Source organism: Ruditapes philippinarum, unplaced genomic scaffold (genome assembly GCF_026571515.1).
Source record: "Ruditapes philippinarum isolate M1 unplaced genomic scaffold, ASM2657151v2 ctg518_1_1_1_1, whole genome shotgun sequence".
Lineage (NCBI taxonomy): Eukaryota > Metazoa > Mollusca > Bivalvia > Venerida > Veneridae > Ruditapes > Ruditapes philippinarum.
In genome coordinates this window covers 369661-387179 of record NW_026866182.1, presented here as the reverse complement: position 1 = coordinate 387179, position 17519 = coordinate 369661, and the positions used below count along the sequence as shown (strand labels likewise).

The 17519-nt window shown below is 32.5% G+C and overlaps 2 protein-coding genes across 4 annotated transcripts in view; one reads left to right on the top strand and one right to left on the bottom strand.

Moving 5' to 3' along the window:
* The first annotated feature begins 1325 nt into the window (after positions 1 to 1325).
* LOC132731607 (zinc finger protein 37-like) lies at positions 1326 to 6530 on the top strand. The gene is made up of 3 exons (XM_060717816.1): positions 1326 to 1428; positions 2701 to 4947; positions 5353 to 6530. Exons 2-3 carry the CDS (start codon positions 2703 to 2705, stop codon positions 5670 to 5672), a joined length of 2565 nt encoding a protein of 854 aa, XP_060573799.1. The 5' UTR covers positions 1326 to 1428; positions 2701 to 2702; the 3' UTR covers positions 5673 to 6530.
* A 1972-nt stretch (positions 6531 to 8502) lies between these two features.
* LOC132731606 (protein lifeguard 1-like) overlaps positions 8503 to 17519 on the bottom strand; it is a 32791-nt gene continuing 23774 nt past the window's right edge. For all 3 annotated transcript variants that reach the window (XM_060717813.1, XM_060717814.1, XM_060717815.1), the window contains 4 exons: positions 16178 to 16219; positions 15699 to 15788; positions 15222 to 15269; positions 8503 to 14686 (listed from right to left, as the gene is read on the bottom strand). In XM_060717813.1, the coding sequence (XP_060573796.1) occupies positions 14534 to 14686; positions 15222 to 15269; positions 15699 to 15788; positions 16178 to 16219 (333 nt within the window). In that variant the 3' untranslated portion in view covers positions 8503 to 14533. The remainder of the gene's footprint in view (positions 14687 to 15221; positions 15270 to 15698; positions 15789 to 16177; positions 16220 to 17519) is intronic.

Genomic DNA, 17519 nt, shown 5'->3' with positions numbered 1-17519 from the left:
CCAAATTTATCAGAATTATGGCCCTTTGTTGATTTTTTCACTACATGTGTATATACTATGTAGAAATTTTGTGAACGCAACTCCTCTTAAACCGGATGGCAGATTTTGCTTAAACTTCCAGGGATGAATAACCTTAATGTGTACATGGTAGTAAAGGAAGGAATTTTTGCTGTGACCAAATTTAACAGAATTATGGCCCTTTGTTGATTTTTAGTTTTCAACTTGTGGCACATGTAGTCCAAAAAATATTTGACCTAGAGTCATAAGATTGACAGAACAGTGGCGTGTGGGGGCATCCGTGTCCTATGGACACATTTCTAGTTTCACTTAGAGTTTACGTTAAAGTTTTGTAATACATGTACCTCAAATATTTTCAAAGTCCATTGACATATGGCTTTGAAACTTTGCACACTTATTCATCATGATGACCCCAACCTGTAGACAGGAGAAGGTAACTGTATCAAGCATTTTGACAGAATTAATACCCTTTTTCGACTTTACGTTAAAGTTTTTGTAATACCTCAAATATTTTCAAAGTACATAAACATATGGCTTTGAAACTTTGCACACTTATTCATCATCATGACCCCAACCTGTAGACAGAAGGAGGTAACTATATCAACCATTTTGACAGAATTATGCCCCTTTTTTGACTTAGAATTTACGTTTAAGTTTTTGTTATACCTCAAATGTTTTCAAAATCCATTGACATATGGCTTTGAAACAAGTTGAAATTTTATACTCTTCCTTGAGAGCATTATAGGACTCTCTTTAAGGTCTATATCTGTAATATGGATTTAAAGAAAAATTTTACCCTTTTCTTTACTTAGAAAATTTTACATTATCAAGGCTTTTTTACTATCAAGCACTAAGAATAGTCGAGCGTTGCTGTTCTACCGACAGCTCTTGTTCGGTGTTCTTTGGACAGCAGGACTCTCTTAGTGTCGAACACTGTGGATAAGTAGTCTGTCACTTGTGGAGAAATTGGTGATTACTAGTTAGTTAAGTTATCTAAGAAAGTCTGATAGCTGGATCAGCAGATGAGCAATGATCAAAAGAAAAGTGTTCAAATCACATAATTTACCAGAAAAACAGCCTGGAACAAAAAGAACCAGTTGCACAAAATTTTAATATGGGAGCAGACTTTAATAGGTCTATGATTACACAGTGTCTGGTTTACAACAAGTTTGTTTTAAAATAATTAATATTTGGTCAGACACAATGTTAGTTTTACTTTTTTTAAATTCATCAAATATCAAAAAAAAAATAATGAAATTAAATAGTGGTCTGTAGCCATTTTCTGATAGTATATTGAACACCACACAGTTACCTCCCTTTTATCTAATTTTACTATTTGTAATGATTTAATTGTTTCTGTGTTATCGACTTGAAATCGTTGTTTATTTGTTATGTAGTCCAATTTAAAAGGTAAGATTGGTCTTTATCTGTTTCTTATTTTTATTTGCAAATGGCTAATTTTCATAAAACGTTTAGATATCTATGTAAGAATAAAAATCTCTGAATATACAATTAAAATATTCTTAACTTGACAGTTTAATACACATAGCAACCATTTTCTGCAGTGACAGTTGTATCACTGAAGATACTTTGGGTTCCATTTCGTTTATTCCTAGTATTTCTTCTAGTTAAGTATAGCTAGTCATTAATGGATATTTTATTTTTTCCTTCCACTGCAAGTATTCTGCCTATAATATATCCTGTTTTCTCGTATTATCAAAGGGCAAACTTTTAAGAAGAACTTAACTAAAGTGGATGAACTTAATGTAGCATTTCTATGTAGTAATCTTTTGACAAATTCAGAGAAAAATACGATGTCATGTCATCTTGTCATCTTTTTTGACATGTCGAACCTTTCAAGATAAAGTAGGTGACTTACCTATCCAAATGTCTGGATATTATAGGTCCGGATGCACTATAACATGCCTAGCTAATGAACAAATTAGTTGCACCTATTCAATATTGCATGCAGCATCAATGGCTGCTTCTAGGAGTTGACTTGAAATCTTAAAGACATAATGAACAAAGAAAATATTGCAACTGTGAACAGAGGCAAGATTTTCTTTTTAATTTGTAAATACTGACCTTCATCCTCCTAATTAGTGACTTGAATGGGTTGCTAGGACTGGTTGCAATGTGATGATTCCATTCTACAAATTAGTTCAAATCATTTGTGCCAGTCTAAATGCACCAATAGTTTATTAAATATTTTGAGCTGTTGCCGGTATAAATTATAATACGCATTGTAGTGTATGCAGGGTCTGGTGTCAAAGATCAACTTTTGCAACAACATAATTGCTTGGGTTATTTTGGTGGGATTACATATATTTAAATTTAAAAATTTTAAGTTTTCCCTAAAATTTACTGATATTTTCAGCAAAAAAATATCCTGATCATATGAGAAACAGAGATAATTACTTCTGGTTTATATATTCTAATTTCTAGAAAGAGACATTTTATTTTACAGAAAAGATTAAATTCACAATTAAATAATAATTTCATTTACTTTCATATGTAAATGTAATAGCTAAATGTCATATTTATATAGATCATAATTATTACATATTAGTATCATAATTTCATTTCCTGTTAAATATAACTATTTCATATTAATGTAGATTTTAACATGTTTTTTGTTGTTGGGTTATTTTTGAAAATAACTTTCATTCTTATTAATTACAGAGATGGAAAATGTTGGTAACATTGAGTCTGATTTAATTGAAGATGGCATTGAATCTGAACAAAACTGCTTAATAGAGTCCATCCCTCAGACGTTTGAACCTGTACTCTTTCTACACCAAGATACCTCTTTATCTCCTCAGGTACAACAGTCAAAATTAAACAGCAGTAACATACAAGGTCCAGATCAGTTACTTCAGTCTGTCACAACAGACCAACTGCCTGTGCAGATCCAAAAATCAAATTTTGAATTGGATACAGATAAAAATGTATCACCAAACAGTTTGGGTGAAGATGTAAAAAAGTCACATATTTATGTGACATCTTCAGTATCAAATGTGCCAAAATTGCAAGATGTTAAAATTGTTAAAAGCACGAAAGAGATTGCTGTTTTAAAGCAGTTCTCAAATTTTAGAGACACTGTCGGCCCTAGTACCAAAGTATCTGATATTTGTTTAAACACTAGTGAACACGTTCAGAGGACTCTCTCGCCAAAGAATGATGATTTAGATAATGTAAAAGATGGATCAAAACAGCTGAAATATACTAATAATACCAAACATATTGACTATAACAAGAACTCCCCAATATCCAATGCTACCCAAGTTAAAGACAACAGTGGCTCTGAATGCATGACTACAAAAGTTTCAATTGAAAACTATTTAGCCAGTAACCACATGGTTACAAACAATATCTGTGAAATAAGGAATGTGATCAATTCTACAGAAACCGGAGAAAATGATAGCAAGAAATGTGACAAAATGGATATAAACTCTGGTGAGATTGGAATTATTGTAACTGATGTATCAGAAGAAGTCACTGTTACTCCTAAAAGTAAGCATATTTGTATGGAAAAAGAAAGCATCACTTGTGCTACCTACATATGTGGTTCTTGTAAGATAAGGTTTGTCACACTTTGCAAACTTCATGACCATTTCGAGAAGCAGCACCATACAGGGTCATATACATACTTACAAAAAACAAAAACAGGATTTCCCAGGCTTGAAAATGTTTCTAAATTTACTCAGACTGATGTAGCTTATTTATTAGAAGTGGACCAATCTCATTTTAAAAATGATGAAGTTGTCGATATTGATGGTAATCATTTGGAAGCTGGGTTTGATACTATATGTAACAAGAATACTGTAAAACTGGCTGGAACAGAAGAAATTGAAATCAATAATGAGGATAGTTCTGAAACTTCGAAGGTTAAAAAGAGCAAGGAAAGAAGAAAGAAAAAGAAACTTAAATACAAGAGTGGTAAAATGGAATTAGATCGAAAGTTTGTGACAAACACAAAAGAAAATCCTAGTTATAAGATATATGTTCATAAGGAAAATATAGCTCAGATTGACAGCAGAAACCATAAAGAGTCAAAACCTGATAAAAAGATCTCAGATGATAATAAGCACCTTGAAAATGTGAACAATTTAACAGAGACTATGGAAACAGATGGGATAGAAAATGATGATGGTCAGTCTGAATTAACTTTCAGTGATAATAAAAATGTGACCTTTGAGATTGAAGAAACTTCTGATGCTCAGGAAAACTTCACCTCAATAAATGACACTGAAGATAGTAAAACCTCTAAATACAGAGAAATAATTCATCAAAGTCAATTAAAGTGGAAACAAAATCAAACACCAAAAAATAAAGCACCACATAAAAACACAAAAGGAATCGATAAAGATGAAAACTCAATTAATAACAGATGTAATATATGTGCCACCAAATATGTCAGTAAAGTTAAATTGCAGTATCATATGAGAAAAGTTCACAAGAAAACAACTATTGACAGTGAAAAGCAATGCAGGTGGTGTGGTATGACCTTTCCAGGATCTAAATCATGTGCGTCACATATGCGTCAGTGTGAGAAGAATGAATTTCTCATGTGTCTGATATGTACGACACGGTTCGATTCACGAAATGAAGTAACCGATCATCTGTTAAATCATAGGAATGAGAATGAATTGAAATGTCGAGTTTGTGAGAGAACTTTCACAAGTCCCCTGTCATTACAGAATCATTTACGACGTCACAATCTGCGGAGAGATTTACAGTGCGAACATTGTGGAAAATCGTTCTATTATCATAACCGGCTGAAGAAACATAAGTTGCATTGTAATCGAGAGCCAGAAATTGAATGTGAACATTGTGCTGTCAAGTTTAAAACGGAAGAGTCCCTGAAGCACCATATGAGTGTACATTCTAATGATAGGCCTTTTGTCTGTCATGTGTGTGGTTATGCAGGTAATTATTAGTTTTATGGTGTTTTCCATATTACATGAACTTTCTTTCCATGTCTAAACTGACGAAATATTTTATTAAAAAAAGATTAGCAGAAAGTTAAAGCACAAAACTGTTGATTTTAATGCAAACTTTAGACCTCACTTTTAAAATAATTAGTATTAAACATGTACATGTAGGCGAGAAGATAGGCGATAGGGCACTATATTTTGCCTTTGTCTTAGATAAGGAAAACACATTTTTGTGTATCATGTCTTTCAAACTCCAGGTCAGCACTATAAGTCTTGTATTAGAATTGAAATCACAATAATATAAACATAACTTTTTCAGAATAAAAGCTTTTTGAATCAATTAACATATGTTCTTCTTTGTCCAATGTTAATAATGGACATCTTTTTGAAATTTCAGCTAAGAAATCCATGTATCTAAAGCGTCATCTCCGCCGTCACACAGGCGAGCGTCCATATGTCTGTACAGATTGTGGTATGAGTTTTGCCGCAGCTAGCGGTCTGAACCGGCACAGAAAGACTCACACCAATGAGAAGCTGTACGTATGTCAGTATTGCGGGAAATCATTCACAAATAACTGGAATCTGAAGACACATCTACGTCAACATACGGGAGATACTCCATATCAATGTATGCAGTGTGGGAAGGCATTCAAACAGAATGTTCTGCTCAAACTTCATGCAAAGTCGCATCATCCTGTAGGGAGTGTTTTAGATTAACTTAAATTTGGCTATTTAAAATGGGCTCCCAAAAAATTAACTGTCGTAGTTAAATCCAGTTTTGGTAGTACATATTCACGCATATTTAATGTTGCTCACAATAATATATTATGTTTTTGCTAAATGATTTGATACATTGCAGAGAATAATAGTCAAATGATAAGTCTTTGAAATTCATGTAAATAAGTATGTCTGTAATTAAATATTTAACCCTTTACCTCATGAGCATATTGTGAAAAATGGCTGTTTTCATTGAAAAGCCTCCTGTTACAAGTTCAAACTGCTATGAAACTATGAAAAATGCTACAATATTGATGAAACTGGGCACAAAATTAATGTTCATTGGACCTTAGCCTCTGTAACAGCTCACTCTTAAATTTCCTGTTACCATGGCAACTGGGGGACTTCTCAAAATTGCCAAAAATCATTATTTTGCATTGTTTATTTCATCAAACTGATTTCAAAGTCCTGCAACTTCTTAATGGATTGAGATAGAGTTAAGGGCTTTTCAGTGTTGGTTACACATTACCTTACGATCGACCTGAGGCCATTTTTAGCCTGTCAAATGTTCAAAATTTTCTTGGTGATGAGGGGAACTGCTGCTCCCCTTCAAACCCCCCAAACAGAAGGGGCACATCCTTTCTTAATTGCTTTTTGTATGGTTTGATATTGAATAATCATCAAAAAGTTTTACAATTATGTACATGATGCAGTGCCTGTATACAGGGTTTTTAGATTTGTAGTTTTGATATAGTATTTGCAATATTGAATTAATGTCGTAGGAAGTTAATTTATATTAGTGTTTTTTACTGTATTATTTAGTATTTATATAGTATTGTTTAACATGTCTGTTATTTGAGTTGCCATGAAGTGTTTGTAATTCATACTGACATTAGTTTCAGATTAAATGTTGGTTAGTTTTCTTTTCTTGTTTTATTTTATTTGTTTTTCCAAATCTCAAAACAGATGGGGCAAATAAGTAAAGTAGAGTAAAGAGTAAAGTAAAGATAAGTAAAGTAACGACTTTATTTAATGAGGCTAACACATTCAGTTTCCTGATCTTCCATGTATGCCTCAGCTATACATAACAATATATACATTACACATTTTAAATAACATATTTATACACAAATAAAATACACACAAAAAGAAGCAGGTACTTTGTGTATGTTTTATTTGTGTATTTTAAAACTAAAATTTATGTACCATTACACTCATATGACTTCGTAGAATTTAGAACAAGTATGTATTGCTATGCCTGTGACATGTGAGGACCTGATTTAAATCATCAACTGTAAATAATCTGTCTGAATTGTTTTATTGCATGTAAGAAATTGATTTCTTTAGCATTTTCAAACCCACTGTAGTAATTGTACTAAACAAGAGTACTAAACCCATGTCTTTTTTTGACCAAAAAAATGGAAAAAATGAAATAAATAAAAAAATCTACAGTATCAAAACAATTCAAACAAAAATGAATCATTATCTCTATATACAGTCTTTATTTCAATTGTTTGATTGATTGGCTTTTTAGTCACACTAACATGGTAAAGGTCACACAGTGCGGTTAAGGAAGCCCATGGGTGCCTCTGTCTGTGGGCATAATTTCATGCACAATCCAGCACCTAAGTAGAACCATTGATAGCCCATTAGATAGCTGGATAGCTTCCTCACATGAAATAATCCAAAGTTCTTGGCAGGATTCAAATGCATAGAAGTAAGGGGCAAGTGGTAAAGGTTTTATTTTAAGGTGCCTTTAAGTTCAGCTGCCACTGTAGATTTTTTTGGTGGTTTGGTTTGCACCAACAATGTTGAGGTCATATGGCAATTTTCCAGCTTTACTGGTGAAGGAAGACCTTGGTTGCACCCACATAGAACCATCGACTTTATGTGAGCTAGCTGGATAGCCTTTTCACATGAAAGAATCCATAGTCCAAGGAAGGTTTTGAACATACAACAGTGAGGGGCAAGTGGTTTGAAGCCAACAACCTTTCACCACTCGGCAATGGATGCCCTTACAACTTTAGACATAAATACAATAAAGATAGAACTGATGTGACTATAGACTTTAATACTCTTTTTTTTTTTAAAAATCTGAAGCATTTTCAGCACAGTTTATACTGTAGGCAGTAATACAACGAGGCCTACAACATCTTGAAAACAGATGTAACTATAGGTATTAATACAATAAATTCTGATGCTTCTTGAGTAAGTTTAAGTAATCTTTACCATAGGTGTGTCCGTCCATAATAATATAATAAAGCCTGAGGAACCTTAAGCACAGGTGTTACTGTAAGGAGCAATACAATAATCTGTTCTATCTTTAGGTGTGACTGTATGCATTTATACAATAAATTCTGAGGAACATAAATCAGATCGCCAAGTGTTTTGTTGATCTTTCTCTTTTGTTCCCTGTTGTCGCAATATCAAACCCCAGAAAAAAAGTAACTAATGAACAGGCAACTGAATATAATATTTTTATTGATATCCCTTTCTGTGTTGTTTCAGTAAATAAACCCCAGACAAAATGAGCCTTTCGATGGGCATGCTAAGAAGTGCCAGTAACTGATACATGCACTCCAGGTAACGCACTGTACATGTATATGTATACGATTTAACTTTGACACATTTTCAACAGAAAGGTCCCCAAGCCATGGTACAAGCAATAATACAATGAACTGTACATGTGTAACTGTAAAGAATAGTACACTACAGTCTTTGTTTATCTTAAGTACAGGTGACAGCAGTCATTTATACAACAGAAAATGGAACATCTTTAGCTCAGGTTTTACTATCATAAGATTTAAAAGAATACAAAAGCAAGACATACTGATTTAAACTTCAATTGATATTTATTGAACATTATGTGAACAAGTAACTATGTAAAACCTATTTATACAATACAATCATATCAGATAACCTGTGAAACTTTATTTTCATTTTGTGACAATAATATGCTGTAGTTTATGAATATCAACTGTATTTTTATTGGATTTAGTGTTGGAGCAGTACCTCGAGACGCTTGTAGAAATCATGATCACAAAGAAGAAAATTTTTGCTTTTTTTGCTGATTTTTACATTTTTCATTCATTATTGTATATAAATTGATGTATAAAGATGAAAAAAAACATCTTTCACTCATTTCGGCGGATGAAAAGGCTTAATCATTCAAGCCCTAAGTGCCTTGTACGCTGTATACCGCAATACAGTATTTAATGTGGGGCTCCAACACTTTTTTAATCTCACATTAATTAGGTTCACTTTGTTACACTTCTGTAATGATCCTCAGATACTTAACATTAAAGATACAGTAGAATAACAAATACATGCAAATGTAAATGCAAAGATTTCATTGCGAAATAAAACAAACCTGCAAAAAACACAACAACATACAAAATAGTATTTTATCTTCAATCGTTTAAAATTAACTCTGCAACAAAATACATTGGATCAGAAATTTATTATTTAGAAGGATATGATCTTGTTTTACATGCAATTAATAATTATACAATGTTCAAAATCATTACCTAGCTGGCAATTTTTTTTTCAATAGAGGCTACAAAATTTTATAAAATTTACTTGTTTACATTGTATTATAAGTAGTATCTTCCATCCACCTTTACTATAAGTACATGTAACTTAGTTTGATTACATTTGTATATTGTTATATTTAGTAAGTGCCTATCTATTTTTCCTGCTCTGTGAGTACCCAGTATGACCTGTAGCAGTCATGCCCTTAAAGAAAAATTTGGGAGCCAGATTGGTGAGACTATCTTTTATGTAATACAGAAATATAGCTTTTGAAGCCAAAAATAGTCACTGCGCAAGGCCAATTTGAGCAAAATATATACTGTGTCTTTAAAGAGACAGAAAACATTAAGAGCATGTACATAATTAGTACATAAAGATACCTTGAAGTTTCAGGAATATCAAAATTGTTCAATTGATTGTTATTACAGGTATAACACCTTAAATTAAAAATTTAAAAGTCTAATTACAAACTTATCACATAAAAGAAACTGTATGTAGTAAAGATTGTATATTGTATTTGTTAAAATATCTTCATATGTAGCCAAATGTTCATTTTATTTTTATACAAGGGAGATAATTCCATCTATAAAGAATGGAGTTATGTTACCTAGATTTCAACATGAATGAATGCAGTTCATTCTTCTTAAACAATTTGTTTTTCACATGAAAGAGTTTGATAAAATCTTTACATGTTCAACTTTTCACCATGTTCACACTTGGTTTACATCATTAAGAGTATTTTACCACAACAAAATTGTATTGTCAACTGAATTGTGTGCTCATATTATTAACATAAATAACTTATATACATATATTACAAAGTCAAAACACAAATGATATGGAAATGTTTAACAATTAAAATGATTACAAAGTTGCAAAAATCAATCTGGAAACAACAACTTCAATAAAGATAAACATTATGTTATATTCTGAGAAACAGTCAAAGAATGTTTAAATTACCAAAATGGACATGGAAGGTGGTGGGCTAGATATTAAAATCATTCCAAAAATAGCTTTGTGTCCATGACCTCAAGAGGTCATCTGCTTGACCTTTACATTACTGTAGTTATGGACTTGCCCTTCTTTAGAAATAGAAGAGTCCAATGTAAACTTAGGGGAATTAAAATTGAGATTCCTGAATTTTTTCAATGGACCTGTCCAGCATATTTTTGGAACTGTATATTATGCATAATTGAGATTTCAAAATAAAAATTTGAAGTTGGTCAGCCAACAGTATAGAGCCTATAGTCAGACTGTACTGATATGTAAGCTAGCCTGGCTATATACTGCCAGTGACCTTTAGTCTTAGTCTTTCATTATCATCCCTGCCATTCAAAAGACAATCCAGCCTATTAAAAAAGTGAGTTTTTCATTTAAGAATTAAGAAAAAAAGTTTTAAATATTAAATAGAAAATATATAGTTGACATATTAAAATGTGTTTCTTCTCTTTTTTTGGTTTATAGAAAATAAACTGATAGTTTATTTTTGACTTGCCACTAGAATACATAACTATTACATATATACTAGTATATATATACATACATGTATAACAACCTAAAACCGGTATAAGCTTCAAATACTACCATGACAAAAAGCCCCCCCAAAAAAGGAGCATTCTTACTGAACCTCAAACTTTTTCCTCCATTTAATCCGATGATGATACTAGCACATGGTTTCAAACTTGTACTGTAACAGACTTTTTTTCAGTTACACATATTTTTAACCAATGCTGATTTAGAAAAATTAAATCTCTAACTTATCAATAAACATGAATACATAAACGTAATTCAAAAACATAAAACAAAAGATAAAGATAATGACTAGGTTTATTATGGCTGGTACTTGTATACAGTATATGTAAAATACATGGTATAGTATCTGATAAATTGTATATTTGCTTAATAAAGTATGTTTAAAGGCCCATTATGCCCATTTCTTAAAAAGCTTTATATTTTCTATTTCATTTTATAATTTCCAAGAAAAAGTTACACATTGGCCAATATCCTGATCCATCATTTGTATGTCGCTTTTTAGCAAAATAAGAATAGTTACAGTGAGTATTTTGTATGGAAGTTAATATATTTTTTACATTTTGCTATTTTTATGACAAGTAAATTCAGATTCAGTGCCTCTTTTTCTAGGTGTTAAAGCATCTAAAATGCTCTACAACAATCATTTAAACGTTATAAAAACTCATATTTGCCCTTTACTTTAAAAATTTTTTTTTTCATTTCTGAAGCATAATGTGCCTTTAAACTAATATACAAGTTACTAGTTTGAGACTGTTTACAGTATATTTATATGTTCGCAGTTTAAAAAGGATGGTTTTGTTTAAAAAAAAAAATCTGAGACAAACAAAAATAAAGGAGTCAAACAATCTAAATAAAATTATAATCATAATGACTGCATCCAACATGGGTAGAATTTTAAGTCTTAAAGTCTTCCTAGATGTAAGTAATAACCATAAAGTAATAAAAGGTGTTAAAAATCAGCTGTCAATCAAAAATTAGAGATTACTTTCACCATTTCCATTAAAAAAAGTTATGTTTATACAACACAAATTCCCCTGTCCAAAATGTGTAAATCAATGATAATGTAATGGTAAAAATTGTCTGAATGAAAGTACTTTACCTTGACTGTTAACTTAGTCACATTTCAATTTATCAAATTGAAGCTTTTATTCAGAAGTACGCATTGCCAAATTATGATGGCCCTTACTTATATAACATAATTATTAAAGTCACGCTAAAAGTTGACTGCAAACAAACAAATAAAGCACAAACAACATGCCAAAAATCTATCAATACTAGGGCACAAAAAAGCATAATTCAATTACAAAAACAGCAACAATTAACTACTGGTTCATTATATATACACAGGCTTCAAACTTTATCATTTCACTTTTGTACACAAACTATTCACAGCTAACACAGACTAAGTGATATTTGGTCATGATTTTCTGTTTAAGATTTTAACAAAGTCTTATGTCTTGTCAATTGTGAAACAAAAATATATTTACACTTATCACATACATGTATAATACCTATACAGGGTTCAACATCAGTATTGAACAAGCAGTGTCACATGAAAATTTATAAGAATTAATCACAAATATAGCTACTTGGTCCTATTTTCATTGCTTATTCAAGTGTTTGTCTCTATGTGGTACATTTAACAATTTCAACAAAACAATTTTCTTATCATCATATCATTTTATCATTCATATCCAATACCAAAATACAAGTTGAAAATATTACCCCCTTCAAAATGCGATGCCTTCTTATCCAGCAGTCATAAGCAAACCAAACTTTATGTCCTGTCCAAGAAATGAAGATATGGGCAGCTCCTCTTAAATTATTTAAAGCAAAAACAAGCACCAGAACCATCAAACAACCATGATCTTTTCCTCTATGTTGAACAGACATATGATAAAGATAATATGACCACGTTTTATCTTTACTGGTGGAGGAAGGAGGACCTCAGGTGCCCTCTGTGCATTTTTTCACAAACCAGCTAGTACCTCAACAGAACCACCAAATCTTTCCTCAGCTAACTGATTTTCTTCCTCACAATCAAGTCTGTGGCAGGATTCAAACCCACAGTCCCACAGCTGTGATGAGAAGTTAAGGTCCTGACAAAGTAAAAACCTCTCTACCACCAATGCCCCTTTACCACCAATGCCCCTTTACTCAAACTGGTATGGTAGTTTCCTCAAATGAACGCATTCAGTGCCCTAGGTGGGATTTAAACATATCAAGGGTGTAAAGTTATAACTGACAAAATATATAAATATGTTAAAAACCATAAAATAGTTCTGGTCTCATATTTTTACCATCATTATTAAATGCATCTCGAGTGAGTTTTTGCAAAAGGTGTTGTTACTTTATGCATATGAATAATTTTTGTGCAAGTAGAATAAAATATTCACTAATGAAATACTAATAAAAGTGCTTTCATTTCACACAGTTTAGTGATGATTTCACACATGCACCACCCAATAAAACTTTAGCCTGCTAGGAAACAGATTCTACCCATGTGACCAGTACTGTCTGAGAATGGTTTGCACTCTTCAGTCAGTACATTATTTGGAATTTTTTCCCTTAAAAATAAGCCATATTGAAAGATGGACAAGTCAATTTAAGATAATTAGGGTGGTAATGACTCAACTGAAATTTACATATTTCATTTTCAAAGGTATAATTTTCAGCAAGATACTAACAATAACTATACTGATCACAGTCAGCCCATGACAACTCTATACTGTTTAACCCTTACCACACTAAATATTTGAAATGGACTTGCCCATCTTTCAATCCAGACAAACCCATTCATCATTTAAGGGAAACATATCCAGAAATAAACAGTGCAGACCATGATCAGATGGCATGCATGTGCCAGCTGAACATGGTCTGCACTGTTTCGCAAAGGTACAATCAGTTGCTGTCAGCAGGCTTAAGGCTAAAGATATGTTCACAAATTAATGTAAAGATATAAGTAACAAGGAATGTGACAGGATAATTATACTTATATATGAAACCCCAACAGAAAATATGTGAAATATTACACAACAAATAAGAAATTAACTTGGTAACTCACAGCATGATTTATAGATAAATTCTAAATCATAAAATAGCAAAGCCAGGTTAAAAAAAAAACCTTTAAAAATCAAATTCAGAACTAACATATAACTAAATTCATAAAATCACTAACAAAGCAACCTTTTTATCTTAAACAGAAAAGTTTTTAACCCCTAATTACACAATGTCAAAAACACTCAAATCTATTAAACATATTTTTATGATAACCATTTTTTCCCTACCTTTTTATAACAAATTACATTACCCAAAATTTTCCACAAATTATAAATGAACAAAAATTTGAAATTAAAAAAGATACATTAAATCACTATTAAAGTAAACTACAAGTATGTCTTTTTGCTTTTTACATTCTATACAAATTTGAAACTTTGCTGAAAACAAATTTACCCTCTAACCACTATATAATTGTTTACAGGATAAACAATAAATGTCATACTGTCAAAATCTATTGGTACATCACAAAGTAAACAAACATATAGAAATTCATAAGTAATATATTACAATGTCAAAAACACGATTGTGCAACAATGTTCCTTTTGGTTGGTGTCATAAGAGTTCATTGATTCCAGTCCTGTATTTCAATAAAACTGGATTTTTTTTTTTTGGAAACCAGTCCAAGCTTCAACTTTTACCATTGGCCTATTACACATACACATTTAAAATCAACCAATGAAAAGCTAGGTATATTTCAGACTGGTTTACAAAACTCTAGTATTTTACAGACTGGTACGCTAATCTCTTGCCTGTCCTACTATGGACAGAATAAAGAGGAACAGATTGATGATGTCAAGATAGAGGTTCAGGGCAGCAAAGATGTACTCTTCAGGGGAAATTGAGTACTTGTGCTTTCCTCCCATCATCATCTGGGTATCAAACACCAGGTACTGAAAATAAAACAGTTCATAATCAAAATACAAATATGATTTGTGGAATGATTTGTTTTGTTGAGTTATAAGACTCACACACTTAAAACAATTCTTCACAAACACTTTCCTTCTTTTTTACATGAAAGAAAATCTGAAGTGTTTAAGCATATAATTTTTCAGACAATCATTTAATAAATAAAGATTAACTAGCATATGACTTGGCACCAGTAGTGGTGGTGTTGGTAGTTTTCACTCTGGATCATTCCTGGGCATTTTACCAGTACTAGTTGCCTCAACTTTTGCAAGAGCTGATAACTTCTGAGCAGAGGACTGGTACAGTGTAAATGAACATAGAAAGAATTTCATGACCAATCACAATAAAAAATACCTGCACTGTACGAGAATTGAACCCAGATTGCCTGAATCACAGTCCACCACTCTATAGAGTTAACTGGACAGTGCTGGCACCAGTAACCATGGTAACTAAACTATTCAGTTTAACTGTCCCACATTCAATGCTCATTAATAACAAGTTGCACTTAGAACTACTTACAGCAGAGAAAAGGAGAGCTCCAAGGGAGGCATAGGCCAGGCTTGCAAACTGAAAAGCAAAATAAAATAAACAGTGATATTTTTAAACAAAGAGAATAGTTTGAGGTTTAACTTTCATGTCCATCAGTCAAACAGTAAGACTATGAACACATACCTGAATCTGTTCCAGGAATCAACCAGTTCTATGCAATGAGTGTCAAGTTCCTCATTAAAAACAACAGATTGCCACTGTAGGGGTTTAAACCCACGTTGCCAGCAATACATAACAAAGCGTAATTGTCATACTTTTAATCTACTGTTCAGAACTTTTCAGTTGTGTTCCTGGACTAACGAGATAATATTTCCTTCTATTATAAGTCTCCTATTAAATTAAGAAACTTGGTTGTAACATTATTTGAAATCCCACCAATTGGGTTTTCTGGCAAATACCTAACCAACTACGCCATCACTTCATATAGCAATATTTAAAGTATTTTACCTTGCTCTGTATAATAGCGCACAGAATTCCAAAACAGAAGAGAACAATGAGAAACACAAACAACATTCCTCCCATCATGGTGAAATCCCACTGAAATATAAGTACAATAAATATTATTAAGTGTTTATTTGTTTGGGTTTTTCCTTTTTTAGTTGAGTTTAAACAGTTTTAAGTCACATAACACTTTTAAGGTAACACTAGCATGGCAAATTTCTAGCTATACTGATATAGTAAGACCTCGGGCGCATTCTTTCTGACAAAAGTGGGCACTTGAGTATGACCAACAATCTTCCTAGTAGCAAGCTAGCTGGTTCCTCATATAAAAGATTTCTTAAGTAAAAATGACAGCAGTGGGGAGTATGTTTATCAATGCCAACAACCATAACCATTTTGCCATAAAGATCCGTGTTAAAGTTATAAAATCTATTAATCAAACAGTACAGTCAAGGCAAAAGAATGTTAACATAAATGTGTTTTACCCTGGTTTGGAAAGCAAAGATTGTCAAAGCCAGTGAAACAACCTGAAAATATAGGATTAAGGTAAAATAACAAGATAAATATCCCTCACAACGTTCATCATAACCTTCCCTAATGACCACCTCTGAATACAGACCGATAGAAAACTTCTGTTTAATTCTTGCATTTGTATGCTGGTATTGCAAATTTGTATGATGGTATTGCAAATTGACAATTGATGTGTTTTCAGAGAATACCTGAGAGCAATACAAGTCACTGTCTCCATTACAGACAATGTTGACATAACATATTGTTTCTAATATTTTGAATACTCTCCCACCTTCCCCCCCCCCCTCCAACAAAAAGTACTTAACCTTTTCCCTGATATAAGCGTGTTTCGACGGCTTTTTGCCCCCCCCCTTTTTGAGGCCTCAAACAGTGAAAAAATGCCCTATTTAGGCCCCAAACACTGGTTTTTCGTTTGAGAAATATTGTTAAACAAGAGGGCCATGATGGCCCTCAGGTCGCTCACCTGTATATAGGCACCCCCACCACCCCCCCCCCAACGTTGCAGGGCCAATTTAACCCAAGGGCTTTTATTTGCACAAACTTGGTAGACACCCATAAGAAGATGTTTCATGCTAAACATCTAAGCTCTAGCTCATTGGGCTTTTTAAAAGAAGATTTTTTTTAAAGTTTTTACTATACACATATAGTTAATAACAATGACACCCCCGGGGCCGGGCCAGTTTTGACCCCAGGGCTTTTATTTGAACAAACTTTGTAGACACTTACTAGAAGATGTTTCATGTTTAATATCTAAACTCTAGCTTTTTGGGTTTTTTCAAAGAAGATTTTAAGTTTTTGCTATACACATATAAAGAAAATCAATGTCCCCCGGGGCGGCCAATTTTGACCCCAGGGCTTTTATTTGAACAAACTTTGTAGACACCTATTAGAACATGTTTGATGCTAAATATCTTAGCCATAGCTCTTTGAGTTCTTTAAAAGAAGATTTTTTAAGTTTTTACTATATGCATATAGGGAAAATCAATGACCCCCCGGGCGGGGCCAATTTTGACCCCAGGGCTTTTATTTGAACAAACTTGGTAGACACTTATTAGAACATGTTTCATGCTAAATATCTTAGCTCTAACTCTTTTGTTTTTTTAAAAGAAGATTTTTTAAGTTTTTACTATATGCATATAGGGAAAAATCAATGACCCCCTGGGGCGGGGCCAATTTTGACCCCAGGGCTTTTATTTGAACAAACTTGGTAGACACCTATTAGAACATGCTTGATGCTCAATATCTTAGCCATAGCTCTTCGAGTTCTTTAAAAGAAGATTTTTTAAGTTTTTACTA